General features: G+C 37.3%; 5 protein-coding genes and 1 long non-coding RNA gene across 6 annotated transcripts; 3 read left to right on the top strand and 3 right to left on the bottom strand.

The window, feature by feature from the left end:
* Positions 1–4698: 4698 nt before the first annotated feature.
* On the bottom strand, positions 4699–5366 carry LOC125609148. Its single transcript, XR_007339601.1, has 2 exons — positions 5129–5366; positions 4699–5007 (listed from the first exon to the last, which is right to left on the bottom strand). It is a non-coding gene; the product is annotated as an uncharacterized LOC125609148 (long non-coding RNA).
* On the top strand, positions 5209–7949 carry LOC125609144 (heavy metal-associated isoprenylated plant protein 34-like). The gene is made up of 3 exons (XM_048780161.1): positions 5209–5470; positions 5567–5642; positions 6072–7949. Exons 1-3 carry the CDS (start codon positions 5441–5443, stop codon positions 7781–7783), a joined length of 1818 nt encoding a protein of 605 aa, XP_048636118.1. The 5' UTR covers positions 5209–5440; the 3' UTR covers positions 7784–7949.
* Positions 7950–8884: 935 nt separating this feature from the next.
* On the top strand, positions 8885–10282 carry LOC106453034 (signal peptidase complex subunit 3A). Its single transcript, XM_013895248.3, has 6 exons — positions 8885–9142; positions 9263–9310; positions 9466–9528; positions 9644–9697; positions 9796–9882; positions 9974–10282. The coding sequence occupies exons 1-6, from the start codon at positions 9017–9019 to the stop codon at positions 10097–10099; spliced, it is 504 nt and encodes a 167-aa protein (XP_013750702.2). The 5' UTR covers positions 8885–9016; the 3' UTR covers positions 10100–10282.
* Positions 9966–12388, bottom strand: LOC125609145 (putative pentatricopeptide repeat-containing protein At3g05240). Its single transcript, XM_048780162.1, has one exon. It carries the CDS (start codon positions 11911–11913, stop codon positions 10228–10230), a length of 1686 nt encoding a protein of 561 aa, XP_048636119.1. The 5' UTR covers positions 11914–12388; the 3' UTR covers positions 9966–10227.
* A 175-nt stretch (positions 12389–12563) lies between these two features.
* LOC125609147 lies at positions 12564–14255 on the top strand. Its single transcript, XM_048780164.1, has 7 exons — positions 12564–12743; positions 12900–12994; positions 13086–13165; positions 13254–13309; positions 13459–13571; positions 13673–13734; positions 13898–14255. The coding sequence occupies exons 1-7, from the start codon at positions 12635–12637 to the stop codon at positions 14196–14198; spliced, it is 816 nt and encodes a 271-aa protein (XP_048636121.1). The 5' UTR covers positions 12564–12634; the 3' UTR covers positions 14199–14255.
* A 1475-nt stretch (positions 14256–15730) lies between these two features.
* LOC125609146 (glucose and ribitol dehydrogenase homolog 2-like) lies at positions 15731–18026 on the bottom strand. The gene is made up of 4 exons (XM_048780163.1): positions 17766–18026; positions 17178–17551; positions 16395–16753; positions 15731–15916 (listed from the first exon to the last, which is right to left on the bottom strand). The coding sequence occupies exons 1-4, from the start codon at positions 17877–17879 to the stop codon at positions 15894–15896; spliced, it is 870 nt and encodes a 289-aa protein (XP_048636120.1). The 5' UTR covers positions 17880–18026; the 3' UTR covers positions 15731–15893.
* Between the last annotated feature and the right edge of the window lie 457 nt (positions 18027–18483).

Here is an 18483-nt window from a genome sequence, read left to right as displayed (position 1 = left end):
CAGTTTGTTTTAACGTCCACAGAATTATTTAAAGCTCTGTGAACTTGATTAAGAAGAATAAATTTTATGACGTTTTAATTGAAGTGACATACGTACTAACTTTTGGTATCACCTAACTTTCATGCTATTGCTCGTTGCCAACCATTTTTATGGTTTTAACTCTTTTAGGTTGATAATATATATAATTTGCACAATACCTTTTCTTTTTATAAAATTGTTATTTTATATTGCAGTTACGTTCATGTGAATTTACTACGTGAAATAGAAACTATCAAGACAAACGCAAGATGAAAAAAGAAAATAAATAAAACCAACAAGAACCACTAACATCACAATCTTATCATCAACAATAATGGATCATATGCTGTATATATTTTAGTGATTTGTCATTTATGTGTATGTAAGGGTAGGTGTCTTTGCAAACAAGGGTATATATGTCTATTGCACATATATGTACATGCATATAAAGTTGATTGCAATTGTACCTAACCAAACACTACAAAGCTTTCTTTAAATAATATATAGACACATTGATAGATGTCATGATTCATGTACATAAGTTTGTGACCCAATTCTGGATATGAAGTCCAAAGACTCCAGCTGTGGACATCCTTACAATACATCTTCGTCTATTGACTATCTCTCTCGCTCTTTCTTTTCGTGTACCATAGATGTTAATTGTTGATCTGTTACAAACTGATGATGTAAATTTATAGATGGTTTCATCAAAATATAATATCTTTAGTCTTTTTCAATACACACATGACCGGTAATTCTTAGGTGATGTTGATCTCCATTAATCTATTGACTATTGTACTGTGGAGTAATTAATTTACAAAAACTTTTACACATCTATTATGATTTTTATTTTATCTGCAAGAACATATAATTTCTAAACGTGAGACGAAAATGTTTTAAGAGGTTACATGTGTTTCACGTAGTTTCATTTTGCAACTTACTTCTGAGAGAGAGTTTTGAAAAAATGAAGTCAAAGGTGTTGACAAACTTGCTTTTTATAACTTGTTCCGAGACTTCGACTACTAACAAACTTCGTCTGCATCCTCACACACGTATCTTCGGATTCGTCACTTGACCTTCAAAATCAAACCTAACACGTGATACTTTTAGTTCTTATGTTTGGTCTTTTTGTTGGTCAGTATACAATTCCCTATTTTCGTGGGAATGTTTTCATATAATGTTCATATCAATTTTTATTAGATTGTTTTGTGTCTGGTTAGGGTCGACTAATATGAGCTACTCCAATTCAAACACGAGCATATTCAAAACTATATCTTAGAATACCATTTGGTTTGGTACAAGATGAATTTCTTAGAGTGATAGAATTTGTTTTCATTTTTTTTAATTTCTCAAACTCAAAGTCACACTTTGATGTACAAAAGGTTTTTGGTGAATAAATTTAACATTCATTAGAAAAAAAAAAGATACGTAAAGTTACGTAATTGTTTTGGATGTCAGTTGTCATCAGAGTTACAGCTCTAGCTGGTAATATTATAGAACGGCAGAACATTAAAAAACCAAAACTATACACAAATAAAATTGATATTCTACTTCGATTAGTAGTCAGAAGATTTAAAACCTGCAGACAGTTGATATGTAAGCATGGCTCGTACAAGATAAGATAAAAGCTGATGGCAAGGAAATCAAATTGCTGCCAAATAGTTTAAAGCTATTCTGAAAACATTTTTTTTCTTTTCCTTTCAAATTCAGGTACTTTGGGGTTTGCAGTAAGAAAACTCTTCAGTAATTTATATGGTCATTTCTTAGGCCAGTTACTCTGCACACATGTTCAGTTGAATTTTGCCTCCTAACGTGACATGCTTGGGAATTTTGTTTAACGTTGTTTTCAACTGTTAATGTTTTTTCCTATAAAGTCGTGATTCGTGAAAGGTTTGAATAAAGATCTTTTTAAACGGAACGAATATGTTTTCATTGATGTATCTATGTTAGTTACCAATCAAGATAAGCTGTGAGTGTGTTTTTGTTTGGCTTTTGTCACACACACGCTGGGTGGGATACTCTCACTTTTGGTAGAAGCTAAACTTATGAGCAATGGATATATACACAGGCCATGATGACACATATAGTTTCAAGTTATAGCAATTTATTCAAAAGTAAATCAAGAGAATAAATATTTACGACAATGGATTTGAATTTAGTAGAGATGAGAACTTGGATACCGTCCAGCGTCCAAAAAGCCAAAAAACAACAACAGTTTGATTTGGATACTCATTGGCATAATGGCATGTGCTTCAAAAATACCCCACATCTTATAATGAGTCCAAACAATTTCCGATTTTATTGATTAGTCAAATGTGTATAGTAGTGGTACTAAAAGGGACACTAATTAAAAGCAAATAAAAAAATATTTTAATGATAATTTAATGCAAAATATAAAGGTAAAGTAAAGCCTAGTTTCTCCTTACATAAAGAAATTCAACTGTAGAAATCTTGTAGGAACAGTGCTATGATCATATCTTTTCTTATAACATGACGATGGCATTATTCTGATCATTTTTGTCTTCGTTTCCTGTTAATATTTTTTTTGTTTATGCATACTACATGCTGGAGTTTTCATGCATACTACATGCTGGAGTTTGTTTCTCTTTTTAAACGGAGAGTCTTACATGCAAAGTTAAATTACCTCTACAATCTGCTTAACGAATTCTAATTTTTTTCTTTTGAGAGCACCGAATTTAATCACCAGAGTAAAAACTATTGATCAAAAGCGTGTAAAAAAATAGGCAAACTGACAAAGATAAATTAAGCTGACAGCAATGTTCTTCACGAGGTTGGTTTTATTTTTGGTAGTATATAGAAGACGATAAAATAACAAAGAAATTTAATAAGTCGCCAAAAAAAAAAACAAAGAAATTTAATAATAGTTTTATCTAAAAAAAGAAGGGTCTAATGTACCACTGAAAATGATTGCTCAAAACCCCCCTCTTTAAACAATTCTATCTCATCTTCGATTTTTCTTACAGCTTTTCTGTGTTTTAGTTTGACTTCTTAGGTCGGAGAAAAATCATTGACTTCTAGGTTGCCATGGACCGACCAACGACGCGCACGGTTCGATCTATATAAGCTTTAGTGTGTCTAACCGCTAGGTCCATAGCAGAGTATTGTCACATCTAAACGTTAGTTAAGGTCGAACCATGAATCATTTTAAACTTTCATTTACTTAAATCTGGTGACTTTTAATCCTTTTCAGTTTTTCCCTTTTAAGATTACTTATCACGGACCTACACGTGTTACCAAAGCTATTGTCTAATGTCTATGCTTAGTAAGCTAGCATAGCGATAAATTTAATTAAAAATAGTCAAGAGTTATGCGAAATGTAAAGCTGCACGATGTGATTTAGAATAACAGACGCAAAACTAGTAATAGTGTTTTCCCTTCATGTTTATGTACACGTCTGTTATAGAGATATGTTTGAAAAAAATTCGCTTACTATACATTATGATACTCTCACTGAAGTGGTGCACATGCGTAACATGCATTAGCAATTAAGTGAAGTATTTTTTTTCTAACTCAGAAAGTCAATATATTTCAACTAGACGATAAAATAGATCAATTTTATTAATTCCGAACTAATTGGTGGTTGAAAGCTGGCTCTAGAGAACTCTATCCACAGCAAAGAGTGGAAGCGACATACCTGTCTTCATGACCCATTAAAACTCATCAACATTATTGTCCCTTCTCCCTTCTCCTTCTTATTATATTTTTTTTGATCAAATAACAAATATATTGTATGTATATTTCTCTAATTCTATAAACTTATGAGCATCCACAACAACCAAAGGTGTCACTCAAATCAAGTGTTTAGTTTTCATTTTCTACTTTCTTTTTGTGGAAGAGTACCATGGATTATCAACTTGGATATCTTTACAAAGATTCAACATTACTGTATTGAATGATTCAATATTTCAAAAGTATTTTATAGTATCAAAATATTTATGAATGAAATTCCAGAGTATTTTGAGACAGCTGTTCAATAACTTATATTTTCCCTTAATTTCTTAATCTTATTTCTATTTTTAAGTTGAAAATTTTCTAATATAAATGTTTTAGAAACCAAAAATAAATTCAAAGTGTTAGAGTTGTAAGTTGAAATTAGAGTCGAATACATTTATTGTTTGTTTTCTCTCATTTTATAATTAAGTTTTCAATCTTTTGGTACTACTGAATTATACTGAGTATGTGATTTTTAAATGGTTGTCTCAACAAAGTTTTTTTTTTGACAATCTAAAGGTTTATGAGAAACATTTCTGTATGAGGTATTTTAGTATAGAACGTAAGATCTAGATCGCATAACTTACCAATATAGGAGTCATAAAATAATGTTTCAATTCAATGGTTGCATTGTTTGCGTGTGTGATGTTGTTAAACAAGGCCATTTTGTTGACAAAGACGCTATTCTTGCTTGCGATTGGATCCTAATCCCTCTCGTCAACGATCATTAAAATCATTGATCACAAACCATTATTACGATCCTGAAAATTTCTTGTTTATCAGTGTCATATCTAAATTATTGCGGTCACAATAAATTTCTAGCCAATGATAATGCTATGACCATTAACAAACATTTTAAGGTCTAAAACTCGTAATATCTTAACACGTATACGCCTGATTTATGAAAAAACATTAATATTAATAGAAACGAAGCATATTGGCAAAATGTGAATTAATAGCAGATTTTTAGAATAGTAGATAAAACAACTGCATGATAACAACATGACACCTAGATTATTGACTTAATAAAGTCGGTTTACATCAAAACCACACATTAGATATACGAAAGCAAACTTAATCAGGAAAAAAAAACGAATACAGCTAAGTAATGTAGTTAAAGAACCTTAAGATATTCGAATTTGTGAGTTAATCAATCGTATTCCTGAAGATGGAATACCAGAAGAAGCGAGGCTGTACTTGCCAAAGTGAAAGAAGCTGCCTTTAAGCTTCTTCTTCTGCTTCTTTCCCCTCTCTACTCTGTACCAGAAAAAGTATGACACTTTAAAATTTTAAAATCAAAACAATACTAAAATGTTAAATTAAAAAAAAAATAGAAAAAAGATATTTTGCAAATCAAAATGAAAGATATCCTTGCTACCTGTGCCACCGCCCTCTCTCTCTTAAGTTTTACAGACATAAATAAATAAGAAAACCCTGAAACAGAGATAAAAAAACAAAACACAAGTATTGAGCGTGTTTTATTAGTGTCCCTCTCTTTCTCTGTCCTTAAAACACACAGCAACAACCGACTTTATTACATTATAATACCCCTCTCTTCCTTATCATCTCTATCTACTACCATCTCTTCTCTTCACATAGGAGAAAAGAAGAGCTGAGACAGAAACTCTCTCTCTCTCTACACAAAGTTTTGTCTGTGAAAAAACCCACACAAATAATCTTAAGAGAAACTATGAATAAACAAGATGTTATGAAGCTTCAGGTATACGTCTCCTTCTCTTCTATGTCTCTCTCCCTCCAAGATTGGATTATATTACCGTGCTAACTCTGTATTTACTGGGATTTAAATTTTTGGCAGACATGTGTTCTGAAAGTGAACGTACACTGTGAAGGATGTAAGCATAAAGTGAGGAAACAGTTGCAGAAAATCGAAGGTGTGTGTGTGTTCTTCTTGCTCATTTGAATTGTTACTCTGTTGAAGCTAGTCTTAATTAAATATAGCTCTCAGAGATATATATATATGAAGTGAGTTTCTCTCTCAGAAGCCATGGATCTGTTAAATTTTGAAGTTTTCAGCTCAAACATATAAAAGTTTTGAAATTGTTTTCCTGTATGTGTAAAATATTCTCTCATCTCTCACATCAAAAAAGTACTAATTTTCTAAAACAATTAAGTCCAAAGTCTTAAGATTTACCCACTGGGCTATTTTTTTTCTTCTAATGTTAATGTTTTAAAAAATTACATCAACACATAAAAAGTTCCTAAATTTAACCATAAAGTTCAAAGCTTTGAGATTTTTACCGTGGTTATGTCAATGTGTTGGGAAGATTCTGACATGGTTTGGTTTCTTGTTTTGACAACAGGGGTGTACTCTGTTAAAGCAGATGTGGAACAAGGGAAAGTCACTGTCACAGGAAACGTTGACCCAGCTATTCTCGTTAAGAAACTTAGCAAATCAGGGAAACACGCCGAGATCATAGGCGGAGGAGGCGGTGGCGGAGGTGGAGGTGGAGGAGGAGGAAAAGGGTTTCCTAATCTGAATGGGCAGTTTGGTAATCTCAGTATGAACGGGAAAGGTGGAAAAGAGAGCAAAGGGAAACCTAATGGTGGTGGTGGTGGTGGTGGAGGTCAACCAATGCAATTGACTCCTCAGCAGATTCAACAGATGATGATGATGAAAGCTGCTCAAGCTCAAGGTGGTGGTGGTGGTGGGGGAGGTCAACCAATGCAGTTGACACCTCAGCAGATGCAACAGATGATGATGATGAAGGCGGCTCAAGCTCAAGGTGGTGGTGGTGGTGGTGGTGGCGGGAAGGATATGAAGATGATGATGCCTCCTATGGCGTCTAAGGATCAGAAGAAGTCTGTTAAGTTTGCTGAAGAGGAGGACGATGAGTTTAGCGACGATGATTACGATGATGAGTTCAGTGAGGATGATTATGATGATGATGAGTTCGATGATGAGGATGAGGATGATGATATGGGAGGAGGACATGGTCATGGTCATGGAGGAGGAGGTGGTGGTAATCATCACATGCCTCCTAATAAGATGATGATGATGCCTAACAAGATGGGTGGTGGTGGTGGAGCTAAGGGACCTAACGAGATGATGATGATGATGAATGGTTTCAAAGCCGGTGGTGGTGGTGGCGGCGGAGAGGGGAAGAAAGGTGGTGGCGGGTTTGAGATTCCGGTGCAAATGAAGGGGATGAGTGAGGGTAAAGTGGGGAAAGAAGGCAAGAAAGGAGGAGGAGAGAAAGGTGATAAAGAAGGGAAAAAGAGTAAAGGAGGTGGGGGCAAAAATGGAAAAACAGATGCTAAAAGTGGTGGTGGTGGTGGTGGCCTGCTAGGGTTTTTCAAAAATGGTAAAAGTGGAAAAGGAGATGAGAAGAAGGGAGGTGGTGGTAAGAAAGAAGGTGGTGGTGGGGGTGATAAGGTCAAATCCTCCGGTGGTGGGGGAGGAGGAGTTCATCATTATGACAGTGGGCCTAAAAAAGGTGGAGGTGGTGGGTCAAAAGGAGGAGGCCATGGGTCCCATGATATTGATGAGCTCATGAAACACCACAAAGCAGGCGGAGGAGGAGGAGGTAACAAGGGTAATCATAGTGCTAAGGGGATGGGTGGCCCAATGGGTCAAGGCGGTCCGATGGGTATGATGGGTCAAGGAGGTCCAATGGGCATGATGGGTCAAGGTGGTCAGATGGGTATGATGGGACACCAAGGTGGTCAGATGGGTCCTATGGGACATCAAGGCGGCTCTTACCCGGCGGTTCAAGGCTTACCAATGAGTGGAGGTGGAGGATATTACCAACCACCACCTCAGGCAAGTCATCAAATGAACCAACAACAGTACATGCAAATGATGATGCATCAGCAACAGCAACAACAACAACAAGCTGCAGCTCATGGAGGATATGGTGGTGGTCACGGTGGAGACATGTACCATCCAATGATGTATGCTCGACCTTATCCGTCAGTGAACTATGCTCATCCACCGCCAATGCCGCCTCCACATTCGGATTCTTATACTCATATGTTCAGTGATGAGAATCCAGGTAGCTGTAGTATAATGTGATCTTTTGTAATGTTTTAATTAGAAAAAAAAACGGATATGAATATGTTTGTAGTAGAACTCTTTATTATGTATTTTTTTTTGGGATGTCTTTTTTCTTTTAAAACTCTCTTGAGGGATTGGAAACAAAATGTGCTTTAATTTTGTTAGTGGAATGATGTTTATAATATCTCGAAGATGGTTACAAACTAAGATCTTTATTTTTCTGTGTGAAAAGGATTGTGCAGCCGCCCTCTATAGTAGGGTACAAGAGCACTAACTTCTATTATAGTGTGCCACTAACTTTATGTACACACCACATATCAATTTTGACCCATAGAGTACCAAATCCGTGAGAGATTTTTGAGTTGATTATGATGTTTATTCAATAATAAGGAAGTGTGGACAAAATCTTTCAGAATTAAGTCTGGTGTTTCTATCAAATAGTGTTCTCCAAAAGTGAAACTAGTATGTTAACTGAGAAACCACTTCAAATAGTTTGGCAGCAGGAAACCTTGGGTCCTTAATCCTTATCTTAAACTTGTGCTGAGTTTCTCACAAAAACGGGCTTTTAAATGAATCATCAATATTTTGCTTACCCATTGGGCCTAATAAACTAAATCCCGGTTTAATCAGTCAACTTATCTGCAGTCAACCATAATAATTCGATGATTATTACTAGTAATTACTTTCTCTGTTTTAAAAAAATACATATTCTAGATTTTTCACATATATTAAAAGAAAACTCATTAAATATGCATTATTTTTTGTGAATAACAATTTTTCATAATTTTTAGCTAATAGAAATTCAATAAACACTATTAACTTTTTTGAAACTTACAATTTTTCATAAAATTATACATTGAAAAGGTAAAAAATGTATTTTTTTGAAACAAATTTTTTTTTTTTCAGCGGAGGAAGTATTATGTAAGGAAACGTTTCCTTGTATATTGTCAAACGTAGAATTTTGTGTGATAAAGACTGAATAGTGAATAGTCAAATTCATTGAATGAATATTATTAGACCGAGTTTGAACCGGAATAAAAATGTATTCAGACCGAAATTTCGGTTTGCAAATTCCGGTTTGCGAAGTAGATCATACGTGTCTTGGCCAATCAGATTACAGCAACAGGAGAATTAAATTGGAAATTTATATGAAATAAATAAAATAAAACGCTCGTCGTCGTCGTCTTCCTCCGCACTCCGGTGATCGAACACCACGAAGAAGTAATCCCAAGGAGAAAAAAAGGCTTAGAGATGCATTCATTTGGATACAGAGCAAATGCTCTGCTCACGTTCTCCGTCACGGCGCTGGCTTTCATCTGCGCGATCGCGTCCTTCTCTGACAAATTCAGCAACCAGAATCCCTCTGCTGAGATCCAGGTATGTTTTAATTGTATTGATCGTCTCCCTATGTGATGGATCTGCTTATGAATGCTTTGATGTGAGTAACTTAAAATGAAAACGTCTGAAGTTGTTTGTGGTTTGGTGATGTGATTGCAGATACTTAACATCAATCGTCTTAAGAAGCAGTCTTATGGCAATGATGAGGTAAAGTTTCGATCTTTACATGAGGGCTCACCTCTGTTTATGAAATTGCTCAAGTTACTTCCAAGTAGTAGTAGTAGTTCATGAATCTTTAACCTTTCCTTCTTATCTATTGCTTACATTCTTTTAATTGCTGAGTGATTTACATTGTCATGCAGGTCAGCTTGACACTGGACATATCGGCAGACTTGCAGTCACTGTTTACTTGGAACACCAAACAGGTTTTAATAACATGTCAAAACACTTAAAAGAGTCCTTGTCTTTTTTTTTTACTATTACTTGTAGAAGTTGGCATTGCTCTTGCTGGATATTTGTTTTATGAAAAATTGCTTGCAGGTTTTCGCTTTCGTGGCAGCGGAATACGAATCCCCAATGAACTCCCTGAATCAGGTATACTATAGTCCACACTTTGTTTCAATGCAAAGCCTTATAAAGTCTAGGGACAAGTTGTGGATTGACTTGAGATGATATTGGCATTTCTTTTGCAGGTTTCTCTATGGGATGTGATTATCCCTGATAAGGAGCATGCCAAGTTTAGGATTCAAACCTCAAACAAGTACCGTTTCATTGATCAGGTACACTAAAACAAACCCCACACCAAGTCTTCTGCTTCTTTACTTGTACAGAACCAGAAGATTGAACTGATCATCATTTGGGATCCTTCAGGGACATAATCTTCGTGGGAAAGAGTTCAACTTGACGTTACACTGGCATGTCATGCCCAAGACCGGAAAGATGCTTGCTGACAAGATCGTCATGCCTGGTTACAGCTTACCAGATGCATACAAATGATGAAGGCTGTGAAGAAAGCATCAAAGAGTTTTTGAATTTCGTTTTTCCTGGAAAAGATTCTGTTAAAAGTACTATTAATCTATTAGAACTTTTCTAAATAGAAAGAATAAATGCATGACCATGAGAATTTAGAACGTTGTTTCAACAGAACTATGACCTAAAACTTTAGCTATTCTTCTGCTATTCATTGATTCTCTAACCACCTTCACATCACTCCACCGTCCAGCTCTAGCGTAGATATTAGAAAGCAGAACATAGATTCCGCTACCAAGTTCTTCTGATTCACTCACCACAGATCTTATTCGATCAGCCAGATCGAAGTTCTCATGAATCTCACAGCCATTCAACAACGCACCCCATACATTAGCACTTGCTTGTACCGGCATAGTCTTTACCAATCTCTCCGCCTCTTCAAAACAACCAGCACGGCTCAAGATATCAACCATACATCCATAGTGCTCAACCGTAGGCTCTATGCCGTAAACATCTCTCATTTCCTTAAAGTATCTCCGCCCTTCCTCCACCAACCCCACATGGCTGCACGCATACAACACCCCAACAAATGTGATCCCATCAGGTTTAGCATTACCTTCCTCTCGCATCCTCTGGAACACACTCAACGCTTCCTTCCCATGCCCATGACTCGCTAACCCAATGATCACCACAGTCCAAGCTATCGTATCTTTCTTCTCAAGATCTTCAAACGCTCTCTTCGCGCTCTCTGCATCACCCCTTTTAGCGTACATATTCACAAGCGCACAAACCACAGCAGCATCATTCACAAAGCCGGTTTTCAATACAAAACCGTGAAGCATTCGTCCCGATCCTTGAACCACGGAAGCTCTTATGACACTCAAAAACGTTACCTTATCAGGAGAGAAACCCAAACCAATCATATCCAAAAACAAACGCATGGCTTCCTCTCCATCACCGCTCTGACTATACCCTGTAATAATAGAATTCCAAGAAACCAAGCTTCTCTTAGGCATTTCGTCGAACAGATACCTCGCGGTTCTCAACTCTCCGCATTTCCCATACATATCAACCAAACTCGTCGCCAAGATCACATTAAAACCATCTTCTGACTTACAATACGGATCAAAGCCTAACTCTTTAACAAGCCCATGAAACCATTTCCCTCTCTCAACATCTTTACATCTCCCACAAGCAACAAAAAGATCCACCATTACAGTCTCATTCACCTTCACACCATACCTCTCCATCTCACTAAACACCTCAATAGCCTCCCTAAACCGATTATTACTCACAAACCCAGACACCAAACTCCCCCAACCCACAACGTTCCACTTCGGCACACCCTCAAAAACCTTCAAACCACACTCCACTTCGCCACAGCACATGTACATATGAAGCAAACAAGTGGAAACATACATGTTCACAACAAACCCTGTCTTCACAACAAACCCATGAGAACACCTCCCCAACCAAACATCCCTCACCACAGAACACGCTTTAAGGACGTAAGGAAACGTGAAGTGATCCGGAGAGTACCCTTTACGAACCATTTCTCGGTAAAAGGTCAGTGCTTTATCTTGTTTGGGACTGTTTGAGTAGCCTCTGATCATGGAGTTCCATATGTACACGCTCGGGGAATCGATGGTTTCGAAAACTGAGGACGCGTAGGTGAGGTTCGTGGTCTCTAGGGAGGTGGTGCAGAAGTCTATGAGGCGGCTTAAGGGGATGATGTTTTTGATGACAGAGGATTTGATCATGAGGGCGTGGAGTTGGTTTAGTTCCGTCATTGTTCTGCAGTTCTCCAGTTGGGAGAGAATTTGTTTGTAGTGCTTCTTCATCAGTGTTAATGTTACACAAACTCATCAAAGCTTACACCTTTATAAAATTGGGTGTAATTGTGAAGTTTTGATAGTTGCAGGTTTAGTTTCTGATTTTAAAAGAGTTTAGGGTTGCATTTGCAATTTATCCCAAAATCTATTAACAAAAAAGCTTATTTCCTTTATAAATTGGGTACGATTGTAAACATAAATGGTTATAGGTGGGTGTTCAAAAAAAATAGTTGTACATTATTTTTCGATTTTAAAAGAGTTTAAAGTTATATTTGTAATTTACCCCAAAATCTATTAATTAGAAGATTTATTTTCTTTATAAATTGGGTACAATTGTAAACTTAAGTAGTTATAAGTGGTGTTAAAAAAATAGTTATACGTTATTTTTCGATTTTAAAAGAGTTTTAAGGTTATATTTGCAATTTACCCCAAAACCTATTAATTAAACGGCTTATTTCCTTTATAAACTGGGGTAAAATTGTAAAAGTAAATAGTTACATGTTTATTTTTCCGGTTTTAGAAGAGTTTATGGTTGCATTTGCAATTTTCTCCAAAATCTATTAACAAAAAGGCTTATTTCCTTTATAAATTGGGTACAATTGGAAACTTCAATAGTTACAGGTTTAGTTTTCGATTATAAAAGAGTTAAGGTTACATTTGCAATTTAAACCAAAAAATATTAATAAAAGGTGTTCGGTTACACGAAGTCGGCGAACACTGGCCTGAGGGTATGGCGGCGAAGGAGATCGCCGTGGGGAGCAGTTCCTTCTCCGGCGGAGATCCATGTCCAATTTGCCTCGGACCCATTCTCCAAGAATCCTATCTTGATACTTGCTTCCGTACGCTTCTCTCTCTCTCTTTCTCTTAGTCTGGTTAAGCTCTTGTGTATCTGAGATTAAGACATAGGTTTATGGTTTAGAGAATAGCTGATAGCTTGTTGCAAGTGTGACTATGAAAATAGATTGAAAAGTTTGTTCCTTTTTCTTTTTTTGCAGACAAGTTTTGCTTCAGATGCATCAAACAATGGATCAAAGTTGTTTCCAGCAAAGTCTCTAAGCCTTTGTCTTCTGTTAAGTGTCCTCTCTGTAAGGTTTGCTTTCTTGAAAACGCTTTTTTTTTCTTCTGAGTATTATAACTTCAAACACTTGTTTATAGGAGTGACTATGACAATGTGTGTGCAGAGGGATAACATCTCAATCATATACAACTTCGACGGACACTCTTTTGACCGGCATTATGTTGACCCGAGTATTACAGATGGGTAGGTTCTTGTGTGTGTTTTTGATATCAAGCTTAATCTCATTTACGAAAAAAAAAACAAAGAGCTTATCTACCTTTGCTTTGTGCAGCTTTGTCCTAACAAAGGAACATAGATATAGATTGCAATGTTACTACATCGAGTTAGGTTTGTAGCTTCATTCCTCTAACAATGTAACTGATTAAGCTTTATTCATGTTATGTTATATGACTGATATAACACACTGACGATGTGTTCAGTTGATCCATAGAGAATGCTAAAGTTTTATGTTTCTTTTTTTGATACTACTGAACCAGGTTTCTTGGCGGATGTGTTTGACGTTCCTCGGTTCTGGAAACTGAAGAAGTTACTCCAGCGAAATCGGTGGCTTGAATCCTGGTTGAGAAGGGAGCTTCAAGCTCTGATGCAGGTACGCTTGCAGTTCCTTTTATAGATCTTTACTTTCTTTGTGCTGTTGTTACCTTCTTGTTTAATAACAATCATTTGTTTTTTGCTTGCATTTTATTATAGGAGGAAGATGTTGACATTGTTCTGCATCATCTGGTTGGTGTAATGGATTCCTTCTGCAAAAGGTAAAACTTTTTACAGAATTCAATAAAAAAAATCATATTTTAAGTCGAGCGCAAAAACTTTTATCTCCTGGATCAAGTGTCTTTTGATTTTCTCAAGGCTCAATTGGTTAAGTGCAAGTGTTATCTCTTGTTATCATCACTACTAATCTTTTGTCTCTTTCAGAACCGAACAGCGACACAAGCAAGAAACAAGAAGCGCAGAGGCCTTTCAAGAACAATTCAAGTCAGTCATAGCAGAGGCGGGTCGTCCTTTCTTAATGGCGAGAACAGACCGGTTTGTGGACGAGTTAGAACTCTTCCTAGCATCAGGTCTAAACATGGAAGCTTACGACGCAGTTTATAAGCAGCGGTTAGATTGGAACAACTCAAGAGAGGTCGGTGTATCTAATGAAGCAATAGAAGAAGAAAACAGGAGAACAAGAGCGACTCCTAACTTGTTCCTTTTTGAAGAAGACTCGGATTGAGGAATAAAAGTACTCATCACTTGTACTATGTAAAGAAAGACAACTCATAGACCACTAGATAGAAACCGAGCAAAAACTCTCTCTCTCTCCTCACGACTGCTCTCTCCCTTTCCCTACTCTCGAAAGTCACCGGAGCTCTTCCTCTCCGGCGGTCGTTGCCGCGTCCTTAGCGCGACCGCCGGACTTCGTGTTCTCTCCTTTCTCTGTCGTCTCCCTCTGTGTTCTCCTCTCTGCGGCGGGAATAACTCGATCTTGGCTTAGATCCGGTTCAGATCCGGTGGCTCCGGAGCTTATCTAGTCAGATGGTAGGAGGTGGTACCGCTTGAGGACGACGGCTGCTCCTTCCTGTGTCTGGCGAAGGTTAGTTCTAGGGTTTTCTGACCGGCGATTTTCTCTTGCTTTGGATCCGGTTTCAGTGCGAGCGATGATGGGTGTTGCGTTGATGAGGCTTTCCTGGAGCTTTTGTTTCTCTTCCGGCGTGAAAGTGCGGTGGAGTTGCTCTCAGCTTCGGTGTTTGGTTCAGATCCAAGATTTCGCGAGTCTAGGGTCTGTCTCTGTTTGCTCCACTGATGGTCTGTAGTGGAGGCGCGTGGGGTTCGTCGGAGGTCAGATCTATCTCGATCTACCGGTGTTCTCCAGTGGCAGCGCGCAGGTTTAGCGGCGGCGTGTGGTGGCGGCGCGTGATGGACCGACAGTGGTGGCGCGTTCTGTCGGATAGTGCTTCATTTTCTCCGTTTGTAAGCGGTTTCCGATGTATTCGGTGGTTTCCACGCCTCTACCTTGGAGCTCTCGGCGGTGAGGCCATTCGTCTCGCTCGTTCTTCCCAAATAAGTGATGACATTGTCTTGTTTCCTTTGGTTGTTTTGGCTAGTACTAGTATCTGTGCGGCAGTAGGGCACTCGGGTTTGCTGCTTCTCTTGTAGGTTCATTTCCGGAGGGTTAGCTTCTTCGCGGTCCGCTTTCTCTATATGAGTTCTCGGTTCAAGGGGTGTATACGGTCACGGAAGGTCAGGTTTGGAGACGGCAATCTCCAGGTCTGCTTTTCGAACGACGGCATCGTCGCGTAGAGGTTTTCTCTCGTGCCGTCGGTGGTGCGTCTGTCTGGTTTGGTAGTACGCTCGTGCTTTGATTCTCCAAGTCGGTTTGTGTTGGGATGGGTTGTTGGAAGCTGTAGGAGCCGTAGCTTCTAGGTTTGAGGGCGCCTATCTCTCGGTAGCTCGCGGTAACCGGCTACTTTATTTCCGGCCTTCCGACCTTGTTTGGTCTTAGCTCGTCTCGTTGTTTAGCTAGTAAATAGGATGGTCGATCTTCTTTGGTTGCATCTCATTGTTTATCTTTTTGTTTAGTTTTTGATTTTGCATTCCGCTACTAGTTTTTCTCTGTAATCGCTGTCACAATTTAAAAATTGGTATAATATTTAACATTTTACCAAAAAAAAAAAAAAAAAAAAAAAAAAAGACAACTCATAGGGCTTCAAGTGTTCTGTACTGATTACTTCTCTAAAGTTAACGTTTTTTGCCCTCGTAAAACCAAACACACAACATAACATTTATTCAGATATTTATTACATTATTCAACATACAACACACATGACATTTCACTATATTATTACATACAAACCGTACTGTTTCTTTGTACCAAACTTCCTAGATGCATATACCTTCCACACTAACAGAGAGAACCTCTTAGACAAGCTCAAGCGTTCACGATAGAACCACCTGCATAAAATCACGTTTGGTTTAACAGTAGCCATGACAAAGACTTTGGTAGTCTCTCACTAAAATTAATAATAATTAATAAGTAAATAATATCTCACCAAAATTAATAAAAAACAAATAAAAAGTAGGAAAAATAAAAAGTTAAAGTCTCATTTGAGAGCTAAAAAGTGGTGAAAGATTCTTAGGGCATCTCCAACCCCACTCCATATTTTACTCCAAAATTGAGAAAATGGAGTGAGAAATGGAGTAATGAACAGAGTAATGCTTTTATTTTTTGTTCATCACTCCATTTCTCACTCTATTTTTTTCATTTTGGAGTTAAATATGGAGTGAGGTTGGAGATGTCCTTATGCCACTATAATATTTTTTTCCATCACTAAATTTTAATTAACCAAAAATATATATATTTTAATATTAAGAAATCCAATTTGAGAAACTAGCTGAAGCTCCAACACACCTGTAATAATTAGAAACTTACCGTTTGGATGAAGGATCTGGCCGGTATAGTAAGAAGAGCAATGTTCACAAGCCAAGAAGACGTAAGAAGGAGCAACTTCCACAGGCTGAGCCGCTCTTTTCATCGGTGTCTCCGACCCAAACTGTTTGATCGCTTCTTCAGAGAAGGAAGCCGTTATCAGTGGAGTCCACACCGGACCTGGAGCTACTCCGTTGACACGTATCCCCTTTGATGCTAGCTGAAGAGCTAACGCACGTGTGAAGGAAACAATAGCTCCTTTTGTAGACGCGTACTCTAGCAAACTAGAGCTTCCTGCGTATGCAACAACCGACGTCGTGTTGATGATACTACTTCCTTCCTTCATGTGCTTCAATGCATACCTATATACACATGAAATATGCTCTCTCAGTTTTAGATAAAGTTTTAGAAAAATAAATTATTTATTTTTATTTATTTTTATAATTTTTTTGGAAAAAGAATTGTTTTTATGTGTTTTATAAATTCTCTATTATTTAATTATAGTAAATTGTTTAAAAAATACTAAATTATAATTTTTTAAAAATAATTGAATTTATTGAGTTTTTTTTTGTCAGAATTTATTGAGTTATTATTAGTGTAACCTTTAACACCATCCTTATTGAAAAATGATATTGGAAAAAAATAATGCATTTACCATACAAAATTAATTTGTTTTTGATAGGTGTGAACAATTCAAATTTTTATATTTGTGGAGAGGGAGTATTCATCAGTCACTTTGGTCGGATCATTACCGAACCATTTACATTGTTTCATGTAATTACTTACTTGGCCAAGAAAAACTGTGAGAAGATATTGGTACGGAACACTCTCTCAAGCCTAGCCTCCTCGATCTCATCAATGGAAACCTCGTGCTGCTCAGCTGCACAGTTAACGAGCACATCGATGCGTCCAAAGGCGTTGACAACTTCATCAACGGTCCTCTTGCAGTTCTCTTCGAACCCTAAATCTGTGGCGATCATGATGGGATCTTTAGCATCCTTTGTCTTAGCCTCGTGAAGCAAACGCAGAGTTTCGTCTGCGTCTTTGTCCTCTCGGCCTTTCACGTAAGTGAAAGCCACGCTCGCTCCTTCAAGCACGTAGCAGTGACACACTGCTCGACCTATCCCTGAGTCTCCTCCTGTCACTAGCGCCACTTTTCCCTGCCGGAAATTTCAAAGGTACCTTGTCATACAAGTTTTCAAAACGCTTCTAATTCTTTTCTTTTTTTTATCAGATATAGATTTCTAGACAAAAAAATGTAAACGTAAGTTTTTGTATATATTTTGTTTTTCTAAGTTTTAGAACATTGACTGAAACACAAAACAAGGTTTTATTTTAAATAATGTAAATATAGACACAAGGCTAACTAATTACATGGAGTTTGTTGGAGGGTTTGTAGTTAGGACTAGAGAACTGAGGAGATGGATCCATAGCATGCTGTACCCCTGGTTGTGTCTCTTGCTTTTGCGGCGGAAACCCACTAGCCATTTCTTCTTGTTCTTTTCTTTTTCACTGAAAAATTTGAGGGAAAGTGTTTTTGTGTTTTGGTGACAGAAATTTGATGGTGAACGAGAAAATGGATCCAAACAAATAAGCAAAAGAACGAGTTAAAGCCATGAAGCATTTTGAATGGTGTACCACGTTGCATCTTAGATTGGTTGACATGCGGAAGCTACTTCAACGGTGCAGCCACAGATGAGTCCACGTGGTTAAGATGAGCTTATTTGGATAACTATTAGTCCCATTTAACGATATATACAAAGTTGCATGAAAGCTAGCCTGTCACAAGAAAAACACAAAATGCTTATTTGGAACTTATTTGTTGGAAAAATATTCATAGTTGCATAAAATCGTTAGTAATCTTTATTTAAAGCGCATGAAACTCTTAGCCTGTCATCAGAAAAAAAAACACAAAATGCTTATTTGGAACTTACTAGTTGGAAAAAATATTCATACTTGCATAAAAATCGTAAGTAGTTTTATTCAAAGCATATGAATACAGCTTAATTATAAAGATTGCTCCATTATTATATTATCTTTTGTTTAAAATAACACTATATTCAGGATCAATTTTTTATATTTTGATAACACG

This window comes from Brassica napus, chromosome A5, assembly GCF_020379485.1.
Source record: "Brassica napus cultivar Da-Ae chromosome A5, Da-Ae, whole genome shotgun sequence".
Lineage (NCBI taxonomy): Eukaryota > Viridiplantae > Streptophyta > Magnoliopsida > Brassicales > Brassicaceae > Brassica > Brassica napus.
This window is presented reverse-complemented; position numbering and strand designations above follow the sequence as displayed.

Coding starts and splice junctions, on each gene's coding strand:
- LOC125609144 (XM_048780161.1), top strand. CDS start 5,441: ATGAATAAACAAGATGTTATGAAGCTTCAG. Junction 5,471..5,566: donor AAGATGTTATGAAGCTTCAG/GTATACGTCTCC, acceptor AATTTTTGGCAG/ACATGTGTTCTGAAAGTGAA. Junction 5,643..6,071: donor ACAGTTGCAGAAAATCGAAG/GTGTGTGTGTGT, acceptor TTTTGACAACAG/GGGTGTACTCTGTTAAAGCA.
- LOC106453034 (XM_013895248.3), top strand. CDS start 9,017: ATGCATTCATTTGGATACAGAGCAAATGCTCTGCTCACGTTCTCCGTC. Junction 9,311..9,465: donor AGTCTTATGGCAATGATGAG/GTAAAGTTTCGA, acceptor ATTGTCATGCAG/GTCAGCTTGACACTGGACAT. Junction 9,883..9,973: donor AGTACCGTTTCATTGATCAG/GTACACTAAAAC, acceptor GGGATCCTTCAG/GGACATAATCTTCGTGGGAA.
- LOC125609145 (XM_048780162.1), bottom strand. CDS start 11,913: ATGAAGAAGCACTACAAACAAATTCTCTCCCAACTGGAGAACTGCAGA.
- LOC125609147 (XM_048780164.1), top strand. CDS start 12,635: ATGGCGGCGAAGGAGATCGCCGTGGGGAGCAGTTCCTTCTCCGGCGGA. Junction 12,995..13,085: donor TTAAGTGTCCTCTCTGTAAG/GTTTGCTTTCTT, acceptor ATGTGTGTGCAG/AGGGATAACATCTCAATCAT. Junction 13,572..13,672: donor AGCTTCAAGCTCTGATGCAG/GTACGCTTGCAG, acceptor ATTTTATTATAG/GAGGAAGATGTTGACATTGT.
- LOC125609146 (XM_048780163.1), bottom strand. CDS start 17,879: ATGGCTAGTGGGTTTCCGCCGCAAAAGCAAGAGACACAACCAGGGGTA. Junction 17,552..17,765: donor AACCCTCCAACAAACTCCAT/GTAATTAGTTAG, acceptor AATTTCCGGCAG/GGAAAAGTGGCGCTAGTGAC. Junction 16,754..17,177: donor TCACAGTTTTTCTTGGCCAA/GTAAGTAATTAC, acceptor ATGTGTATATAG/GTATGCATTGAAGCACATGA.